Raw genomic sequence first — 11551 nt, 5'->3', positions numbered from 1 at the left:
GAGTAATGACGAGGGGGGGGGTGGAAAAGGCATAGAAAGCAATCATGGATACCAGAGACAATATGGGAGGAGGGTTGGACATGGCAGAGGGTGAGGGATAGGGAATCAAGGATGACAAAAAAAAAAAAAAGCAAAATATACAAGACATAAGAAATGGAAAATTATTTGTTGATAACACATATGTTGATGTGCTTAATTGAGCCAATATACAGTGTATTCTGGATGGAGAATTCATTTTGTATGCTTTAATGATGTATAGTGAGTTAATGTAAAAAAATAAATTAAAAAAAGGAAAAAAAAGTTAAAAGAAAAAAAATGGGTCACTTGACAATAAGAGCAAGATTAAAATTTTAATTTATATCCCTAGCATTTTATTGTGTCTAAACATCAACTTATACATAACATATGTTCTGTTATACTTAGATGTGCTGTCAAACTGACTTCTTAAATTGGTAGTTCTTTTATATTAAGATATCTAGTGTGTGTCTAGTATGCTCGTTATTGATGTTTGCACTCAAAATACTGGGGTTTTGGAAAAGTCATGATGTATTTTTTCTGTTTTTCTATGCAAAAATGTGTCATGACTTTTCAGACAACCCAATATAATCAAAGATCAGAATACTCCTTTATATGTTGTTGGTAGTATGTTTTGAAATGTAGAAACTATTGGCCAAATTAGATTTTTAAGAAGGTTCCATCATGAGACTGATGTTTGATTTTATTTCCTAAGTTATGAAATTAAGATTGGTAGTGACTTCTTACTGAAAAGTGGTAGGCAAGTTTTTCTAAATGCCTTCTATTTTTAATAATTTCTTTAGAACTTGAGCTAATTAAAATGATGAATGAAATTCAAAGTAATTTAAAATGTCTGGGTCTTCTGGAGCCTTATTTCTGGAAAAAGGGAGAAGCCTGTGCAGTAAGAGGATCTGATACCTTGTGGTATCGAGGGAAGGTGATGGAAGTTGTAGGTGGCACTATCAGGGTGAGTCCGATATTCTTTTATTGTTATTACTATTCTAAGGCTAAATGCTATAGCATTAAGTGGACTTTTGAATATGAACACAAAAATTTTAAACTTCTTTTTTTTATTTTTTATTTTTGGAGAGGTTTTTGCTATAGAGGGCGCGTGCACTCACCAGACAGACAGAGAGAGAGAGAGAGAGATAGAAAGTGAGAAATCACCCCCCAGAGGGGATGGCCATGCCACAATCCTTTCTCCTCCATTCCCCTCTCGGGATCTTGGGCACGCACGCACACGTGCCCAGCATGAGTTTAAGCCACCGGGTCCAGGACTCGAACCGCGGTCGACTATGTGGGAGTCCAGTGACATAGCCATTACGCTAACTGCTGGCCCTCTAAAACATTTTTTAATGAGTTCAGTTATACCAGAAGATCAATCAGGTGCATTATGCTTTTATTTGTAATAAGACTTCTTTCTTTCTTTTTTTTGTATTTAGTAACCCGAATAACCAAAATATATTCTCAGGCAGGAATTTGACCACTTGGATTTTTAGGGATGATCCACTTAGTTATAATTGATAGCCTTGTTTTCACATGAAGTATTAAGTAAAACCACTTGTTTTCTAATTTATTAAATATGTCCTTATCAAATTTCTTTATAGCCCAGTTAATCTTTTCAAGGTAAGGTCTAATTTACCTTCCCAGCATGGTGAGGTAGTACTCAAGTGTTGTATGAAATCTTCAAAAATAGCTGCATGCTTTGAAAAATGTGTATGTGAAAATACCTTTGTTTACATTGTGTTTTCTAAGTAAAGCAATGAAATTGATGAAGAACTTCAATATTCAGCACTTGAAAATGTTTTAGTTTTAAAATGAGAAATGAAAAAATTAAGGAGAAAAGTATTCTGTTTCTACTTGGACAGACGTTTATTTTCTATTTGATGTTGATATCTAACAACTACATAACACTTCAGGTTTTTTACTTCTTTCACTTATGTACATTCACACTTTATCATTTGTTTACAACTACCCTAGACAGACATTATTATTCCCATTTCACTAATAAGAAAATTGAAGTTTAGGTTTGTTGACCTGCCAAGGTCACTCTCTCAATGAGTGTTGAGTTCATTCTCACTTTTAACTCATTCCTTAACCTCTGATTTTGTCTTGTGCTTTTTCTACTGGACTGAAAACTTTTAATAGCTTTAATAAAAGGAAAATACTTTTAAATTCAGGGGTGAGTACTTAAGCATCTGGATATTTACAGATTCATCAGGTTATATTCCAGAAGATCATTTTCTTATAAATTTGAGTTGTGCAAATAACCTGTATCCTTTTTTTTTTTTTAGTATAAAGGTAAACCAAAATTCAGTTTTCATCAAGTCATCACACTTTATAAACTTTACATATGTGGAATCCAAATTACTAAGATGCTGAACTTTTTTGGTTTTTGTTTGTTTGCTTGCTATAGAGCAAACAAGCTCATCAGAGAGAGATAGGGGAAGGAGAAAATGAGAAGTCATACCCCAGTAGGGATGGCCCCCTCTGTAATCCCTTCTCCTCCATTCTGCTCTCAGCATTGGGCACATACACACATGTACCAGGTATGATTTTCAGGCCACTATGTCCAGTCTTGAATGCTCAGCTGGCCGTGTGGGATCCAGTGTCTTAACCTCCATGCCACCTGCTGGCACACAATGGTGGACTTTTTAATTTTTTTGTTTTTCATACTAAACATCTCAGTTTATTTTAACTTTTTAAAAAATACTTGGGTAGCTTAGCCATCACCTTTTATTTTTTCCTCTGTTCATTTTATATTTCAAGTGTACACAATTAATTTATCTTTCAAAATTTATCCTATGATCTACATTAAGAAATAAACATTTCATGAAATCATACTCATCTTAACTACCTGTGATGTATGTAGATATTTTTATTCAATTCTATTTCCTCTTTTTAAATATTAATTGTCAAGTAAACCTAACTAAACTGATATGTTCATTTCATTATAGTCTTAGAAATTGAATTATAAAGTTTAAATAAAGTATTTCTTAAAGTAGTTTAATAAATGGATTTCTTTCAAGAATATGTTAATCTAATAAAAACCAGTTTTAAAAAAGGTTTTGATTCATAAGTTATGTGTAAGAAAACCTTTTAACAACGAGGTTTTGATACTTTATGGGATGAGGAAATACAATGTTGCTTTTTTTTTCTAGAAATTTTTTGAATCCAAATTTAGTTATCTTTCCAGGATGTCTTTTTCTTTTTAAAAATTTAATGTGTTTTTTTTTTTTTTTTTTTTTTTTTGGAGAGGTTTTCGCTATAGGGCGCGTGCGCTCACCAGACAGACAGAGACATAGAGACAGAAAGCGAGAAATCACCCCCCAGGGGGGATGGTCACGCCGCAATCCCTTCTCCTCCATTCTCCTCTCTGGATCTTGGGCACGCACGCACACGCGCCCAGTGTGAGATTTAAGCCACCGGGTCCAAGACGCGAACCGTGGTCGACTACGTGGGAGTCCAGTGACATAGCCATTACGCTAACTGCTGGCTCCCTAAAAATTTAATGTTAATGCCAGGAAATTCCTCTGTCTCCTCCTTTTTCTTTCTTTTTTTTTTTTCTTTTTAATTACCAGAAGGTAAATAAACTCAACAGAGAGAGAGAAGAGGAAGAAAGCATCCTCCATTGGGGCATGGTCATGCCACCATCCCTTTTCCTCCATTTCTTTATTCAGTCAGGATTTGGGGCATAAATGTACAGATGCCCAGCCTGTTTTTCAAGCTGGTGGGGCTGGTATTCAAACCAATTAGCCATGTGAGATCTGGATCCCTATACAGAAGGCTTAACTGCTGTGCGACTGGACCAGCCCCCTCAAACTTTTAACAATATATTTTAACTATACATTTTTTTATCTTTTAAAAAACTATTTATTTAATTTTATTTATTTATTTATTTTTTAATTTGGCCAGAGAAAGAAAGTTAAAATGAGAAGGCAAGCCACCATGTCCAGGACTCAAACCATCATTGGCCATGTGAGAATCCTGTGCCTTAACCACTATGCAACCTGCCAGCCCCTAACTATAAATTTTATTTGGCTCATTTTAGGTACAATATTTAGATCATGGATTCACTGAGAAGATTCCACAGTGTCACCTTTACCCTATTTTGCTATATCCTGACATACCCCAGTTTTGTATTCCTTGTCAGCTCCATAATGCCATACCTGTGAGTATGTAGTAATTTGTGGGATGGTTAATTTTCATTTGTTTCATTTTGTTTGTTTGTTTGCTAGAGGGCATGTGTGCTTATCAAAAAAGGGAGAGGAGAAAGCACATTCCATGGGAAATTGTTACAATGTAATCTCTTCATCTCTCTGTTCCTTTTATGATTTTGAAAACATACACATATACATGCCTTTCAAGTCCTTAGGTCCAGGACCCAAACAGCCTAGTTTTCCGTGTGTCTGCCTTAACCACCAGATTGTGGAGCCAGCCCAAAACTATATAAATATAATTATATAAATAAATATAATATATATAAATAAATAATATATAAATATAAATATATATATAAATAAATATTATATATAAGTATATATGTTATATATTATATAATACATCATATAATATATATATTTTAGAAATTAGAATGTAAAATATCTTCCAGTTGCAACAAAAATAATAAAATACCTACAAATGGCAGCTAAACAGCTTTCATAAAGAAAACTATAAAACTATATACTGAAGAGTATAAAACAACCAAATATATTAAGAGACATAATATGTCTCTAGATGGGAAGCTATGAGATTGTAAAAATGTAGTTATTTATCAAATGAATTTGAAGCTAGAATTTAGATTAAAGAGGGATAAGGTAATTATATTTTGCCCCCTAGAAAATTAAGCTAAAATGTCTAAAACAATAATAAACTTTCATTCTCTTGTACAATTTCTGTGGCTCAGGGTTTGGGAGCAGTTTAGCTGTGTGGTTTTGACTTGAGGGACCTTGTGATAATTACAGTCAGAATGTCTTCTAGAAGAGTCATCCCAGGATGGGCTGGAAACAGGATCCTTTTCCCAATGGCGTACTCATGTGACTGTAGGCAGGAAGCCTCACTTCCTGGACACATGAACCTCTTAACACATAAAATCGAGTCACTGCTTCGTAATGACTACATATTATAGGCTTGCACATGCACTGCACTGGCTTATTGGTCTTTTTTTTTTTAAGTTTTAAATGTGATATTTTTAGTGTAGGTTTATATTTAGAAAGCAGAAACTAAGTGAAAACTATAGGGAGAAGTTCAGTTAAATTACTCATTTTTTAAGATTTTTATTATATATCTATAATATTCTCTGAAAACTGCTTGAGTATTTTTTACTACTATTTATTATTATCTGTTTATGGCTACTTTTGTGTATCTTCATTTGCTTCCTGCTCTGTCTCATTTTCTGAAACTGTAAAAGAACCTGAGTTTATTTTTCCTAAGTAGGTTGGGAAAGTCTGGCAACAGGATGCAGTAGAACTGCTTCAGGAACTGCTTTCAAAGAGAGAGGTGGAAATTCACATTATGGTAATTTATACTTAAAACATATATAGTTGGTTTAAGTTATTTGCCATAAAATGTTATAGCTAACATAATTTGAGGGATATATTTTGATAATAAGCATGTCATATACATTCTTATAAGAAGTTTCTACTTTGGTTCCTAGGCTTGTTTTAAATAATATGCCTAATTTTGAACAAGTTCCAAATAACTTTTTTGTTTGGTTGGTTTTTGGTTTGGGGGAAGAGTTGTTTTTTATTATTATTATTTTACATTCATTCACTGTACATCATCATAGCATACAAAATGAAATTTCCCATCCAGAATATAATGTATATTGACTTAATATTACTATACATGTTATCATCAACAAACAATTTTTTCTTTCCTGTTTCTTATATATTTTGCATTTCCCCCCCTTTGATTCCTTACTACTCACTGTCAGCCATTTCCTACCCTTCTCCCACACTGTCTCTGGTATCTACAGTTGCTTTCCGTGCCTCTTTTTATTTTTTCACATTTTATCGATGTACAAAAAATCTTAAATACTTTCAATAGCAAGTTCAGCTGATATATATCTGTGAACACATGTCTGACTTTAGACATAAACCACAGTGAGTAGAATGAACATACTATAAACTAGCACCTAGCTGAGGCTACATAGCTTACTGAGGTCATTAAGTAGGAATTTTTTAAATATATTTTTTAATTTCAAGAAAAGCAGTTTTAGCTTTAATAAATTAAAAATCACAGAATGTTAAGAAAAATTTGCTTAAGACTGAAAAAGGAAAAAGGTTAGGATTCTATTCAAATAGCAGGTAGATGAACCTATCGAAAGCTGAAGAGAAGGCAAAAAATCCTTAAATCTAGAAAACAAAGCATAGGAGAAAATCAGTCATGTTCTAGTCAAAAGTCATAAATTCTGTTTTACCAGTTCAGTCTGATTTATTTAATCTCTCCTGTTATGGTCCAATCTTTCTTTTTAAATTCTGGAAGTTAACATTCATTTCCAGACTTGTCCTTATTATTAAGTTGGCCACTTTCTTGGTTGTTTTTTGGACTCTCATTTCTGTGTGTTTGTCTCTATAACCATTAAAGTCAGTAATTTGAAAGACTTTTATTAGCAACTTATTGTACTTATTTTGATAATAGGAAGCGATTTATAAATATATGTAGCAGTTTTCAGGCTGATTCTGTGTAACACTGTGTTAGGTGCAGGTAATTCAGAGTCTATTAGGATCCCTGTCCTCAAAGACCTCATCTAATTAGTGAAATGAGACCTACATTTTAAAAATTCATACTGAAATGCAACATACCAAGAGCCAAGTGACTGGTAAAAAAGAATAAATGTAATAGGAATTTAGAGATGGTAAAAATTGAGGTATCCCTTTTAGAAAAGATGGGAAAGTTCTGACTGGGAAAATGGAATGCACAAAGCATAGAGAAGCATTTTTGGAAAACTGTAACTGTAGAATAATGGAGTAGTGAAGCCAGTTTCATATTTAGTGACTGTAGAATTTTAGTCATCAAATAGACTTTGTAAAAATAATCTTCTTTATTGAACTTAAATAGGAATTACCTGAAAATCCATGGGGAAAATTATGTATTCAGCTCTATTTTAATGGAATGTCACTTTCTTACTTTATGGCATACCATAAATATTGTACTTTTGAACATTCTGAGGAGATATTGAGAGAAGTAAGTAAACAAAATTTTTATTTCTAGAATAAATTACTTTTAATGTAATATGTTGTCTTATACCTCAAGTCTTAACTATGATTGTACATATGTGTCTATTAAGAGTATAGAGAACTTAGAAATTCTTTGTTTAGGAAGCAGTACACTGTATCATAAATGTCCTGAGAAGACTTCAATTCTATTAAGATTTAATGTTTCTGTATCTTCAAATCTAATGAGACATCCATATGTTTTTTAAATGTTCTTTGAATATAGGGATGTACATTATAAAATCTTTATAGAATTTAGTGCCAGCAAAGGGCTCCCTCTCCCCAGAGAAACTATTTTTTTTTTTTTGCTTTTACTTGACATAACATTTTCCCATTTGCCTTCTCGTAGGAAACTCAGAGCCACATTTTGAGCTTAGCTTCAAAAAAATACCTTGATCCTCAGGACCAGCAGTTAGTGTAATGGCTATGTCGCTGGATTCCCATGTAGTTGACCACAGTTCGCGTCTCAGACCCAGTGGCTTAAAACTCAAGCTGGGCATGCATGTGTGTGTACCCAAGATCCTGAGAGGAGAATGAAGGAGAAGGGATTGTGGTGTGGCCATCCCCCCTGGGGGGGGGTGATTTCTTGCTTTCTGGCTCTCTGTCTGTCTGGCAAGCGCATGCGCCCTATAGCAAAAAAAAATAAAAATAAAAAAATAAAAAAACAACTTGTTCCAGATGCCTTGTGCTTCTACTTTCATATTTTTTTTCAATTTGCCAGAGGGCACATGCACTCACCAGAGAGTAACTGAGAGAGGTAGAGAGAGAAAGCATCCCAGTGAAGCATGGTCACACTACAATGTCATTTCTCTTCTAACTCCCCAACCTGTTGGGATTTGGAGGCACACAGCACATTCTCATCATGTTTTTCAGGCTGTTGGGGCTAGGATTTGAATCATGTAGTCAGCCACATAAAATCTAGTTCCCTCAACTACTGGGCCATAGAACCAGCCCTTTACTTTTATATCCTAATATATATATATATATATATATATAAAATTATCCTATTATAGAAATGATTTCACTTTGCAATTTGCTATAAAATTCTTTATAGGAATAGAGTATACACCATAATAAGATTTTTTTTTAATCGTCAGAGGGTACTTGTGCTCACCAGAGAGACACATAGAGAAGGCGAGGAAAGGAGTACCCCATAATGGGATATGGTCATGCCCCAATCTCTTCTCCTCCATCTCTCCATCCTGACAGGATTTGGGGCAGGTACACGTAGATACTCAGCATGTTTTTCAAGCTACTGGGTCTGGGATTAGAACCATTATCAGCCATGTGGAATCTGGCTCCCTTACCCACTAAGCTCTAGGACTGGCCCAATAATAACATTTTATATCACAAGATATTTTATTTCTAGACTTTTAGTTTGTTTAATATTTATTTTAGTGATAGTACACAAGCAAACACTAAATGTTCTATTCAGTATAAGTACTTTCCTCTCTCAAACACATGTGTGTAAAAGGTGCTTCATCTATTCAACTGGTTTTATTTTTATTTATTTTTTATTATTCATACATTAAATCACTATACATCATTTAGATTGTGAAGAGACTTCACCCAGCATGATATACACCTCAGTCCAGCCCAGGTGAGACCACCACACACCACTGTCTCTCTTCCAGTTGTTGTCTTCACTATGAACATTTTAAAGGGAATAGAGCTGCCACCCTCTTAATAAACTGATTACCACTGACATGTGTTTAGCATAATTCTGAGGATTCTTTTGAAATATAAGTAGTAAGGTTACTCAGAACATTGTATTTTCTATAGTTATTGTGAAACAACTAAATAAATACCAAGAAGGATATGCACCCCCCCCTTTTTTTTTAATTTGCTATAAGGCACAAGGCATTTGTCAGAGAGAGAGAGAGAGAGATGGGGGGAGAGAGAGAGAGAGAAAGTGAGAAAGCATTCATCAGGTGGATGACCATGCCACAGTCCCTTCACTCTCCTCTCAGGATTTTGAGTATGCATGTTCATGTGCCCAGTGTGTTGCTTAAGTTGCCAGTCTGAGACTCAGACCATACAGCTGGCCATATGGAATCCCACCTCCCTAACTACTATGCCACCTGGCTGGCCCAGTGTGCACCCATTTTCTTTTGTGAGAATGAAAGCTTTAAAACAATATTGCATAGTCAAAGATGGTTTTATTAATTAATAACGTTGTGCTATTTCAGAATCCAACAGATTGCATTAAGGAATATGAGGAGGAAAGATGGGAAATAAGGTTTGAGGTAAGTTGCAATCCAAATATTTCTGGAAATTCTGAATACTTCATCAATATAAACGATCTGATATAGGATCAGGAAGTTAGACCTTTATTTATTTATTTTTTTTACCACTGTTTTGAGATGCATATTATTTACATTCATGAAATTCACTTTTTGAATTGTATAATTCAGCAGTTTTTAGTATACTCAGAGTAACCACCACTAATTCCAGAACAATTTCATCACCCCAAAAAGAAGCCCCATCCCAGCAGCACCTTCTCTATTTTTACCTTCCCCAGCTTCATGGCCCCACTTATCTTTGTCTGTATGGATTTGTGTATTCTGGGTGCCATATACAGGAATCATATAATATGTGATTGTTGCTACCTTTTTTTAAAGAATTATTTATTTAATTAGTTTATTATTACTAATTTTTAATTTGCTAAAGAGCAGTTGCACTCACTAGAGAGAGAGAGAGAGAGACAAAGAGAAAGTGAAAAAACAAGCTGCCACATCCGAGACTTGAACTGCAGTCAGCCATGTGGGAGTCCAGTGCCTTAACTACCTAGCTGCTGTCACTGACTTTTCACTTAATATGCTGTTTTCCAGGTTCATATATGTTGTAACATGTAGCAGCACACCATTCCTTTTTATTGTTGAATTTCACTAATTTGTTATAACAAACATATGCCCGTTTTATTACCATAGAAATGAAATTCTGTGCTGATAATCATAGAAATAAAATCCATTGAGTGGATATATTTTGTTTATCCAATTGTCTGTTGATAGGTACTTGGTTTCTACCTTTCAGTAATCCTGAGTAATGTTGCTACAAACTTTCATGTACAAGTTTTGTTTGTTTAGCTTTATGCTCTAGGGTGCTGCGCTTAATAGAGAGAGGCAGAGAGGGAAAGTGATAAGGCTATACTGCAATCCCTTCTCCTCTATTCTCCTTCAGGATTTTGGGCATGCATGCACATGCTCCCGGCATGTTTTTTAAGATGCCAGGTCTGGGACTCAAATCATGAAGTCAGCTACATAGAACCCAGCACCTTAACCATCATGCCATCTACTGGTCCATGTACACATTTTTATGTGAACACCTGCTTTCCTTTCTTTTGGGTATATCAACATTTTAAGAAACTGTAAGACTTTTTCCCAAAGTGGCTACACCATTTTACTTTCAGACTAGGAATGTGCAGTGTTGGTAATCTGACTTTTTTTTTTCTAGCTTTCCTAGGATAGGTGTGAAGTGGTTTATCGTCAAGGTTTTGGTTACATTTCTCTGAGGATTAATAGTGTTGAGCATCTTTTCATGTGCTTATTGGCTATTTGTGTAGTTTCTTTGGAGAAGTATTTACTCAGATCCACTGCCTTTTTTTTTTTTTTCTTTAGGGCACATGCACTCACCAGAGAGAGAGAAACTGAGAAATCACCCCCCAGGGGAGATGGCCACAGTATTCACTTCTCCTCCATTCTCCTCTCAGGATTTTGGGCACCCACAGACATGCCTACCATGTCGGTATTTTGGGCACCCACAGACATGCCTACCATGATTTTAAAGCTACTGGGACCAGGATTCAGATCTCAGATTTGGCCACATGGGTTCCAGTGCCTTAACCTCCAAGACACCTGCTGGCATCCCCACTGCACATTTTTAATGGATTATATATCTTTTTTATTGTTGAGTTTTAAGACTTTTTATATATTCTGTATACAAATCCCTTATCAGATGAACAGTTCTCAGATATTTTCTCCTATTTATTGGTTGTCATTTCACTTTCTTGATAGTGACCTTTTAAGTACTAAAGTTTTAAATTTTGATAATGTCTAATGTATCTGGTTTTTTCCACTTGAACTTTTTGATGTAGGAAAAGTTTTGGGGTTTTTGGAGAGGTTTTTTTTGTTTTGTTTTGTTTTGTTTTTGAGAGGTTTTCGCTATAGGGCGCGTGCGCTCATCAGACAGACAGAGAGAAACGACAGAAAGCGAGAAATCACCCCCCAGAGGGGATGGTCACGCTGCAATACCTTCTCTTCCATTCTCCTCTTGGGATCTTGGGCACGCACGCACACGCGCCCGGCGTGGGTTTTAAGCCA

The 11551-nt window shown here is 35.0% G+C and overlaps 1 protein-coding gene across 4 annotated transcripts in view; it reads left to right on the top strand.

The window, feature by feature from the left end:
• The window catches only part of RNF17 (ring finger protein 17), a 153871-nt gene that overhangs the window by 124496 nt on the left and 17824 nt on the right, over positions 1-11551 (top strand). For all 4 annotated transcript variants that reach the window (XM_006146723.2, XM_006146722.2, XM_027771133.1 and 1 more), the window contains exons 27-31: positions 819-982; positions 4067-4186; positions 5452-5532; positions 7078-7203; positions 9422-9478. In XM_006146723.2, coding sequence (XP_006146785.1) covers positions 819-982; positions 4067-4186; positions 5452-5532; positions 7078-7203; positions 9422-9478 — 548 coding nt within the window. The remainder of the gene's footprint in view (positions 1-818; positions 983-4066; positions 4187-5451; positions 5533-7077; positions 7204-9421; positions 9479-11551) is intronic.

This window comes from Tupaia chinensis, unplaced genomic scaffold, assembly GCF_000334495.1.
Source record: "Tupaia chinensis unplaced genomic scaffold, TupChi_1.0 Scaffold000186_1, whole genome shotgun sequence".
Classification (NCBI taxonomy): domain Eukaryota; kingdom Metazoa; phylum Chordata; class Mammalia; order Scandentia; family Tupaiidae; genus Tupaia; species Tupaia belangeri.
Note: the sequence above shows the minus strand (reverse complement) of the source record. Positions and strands in the feature narration are given on the sequence as shown.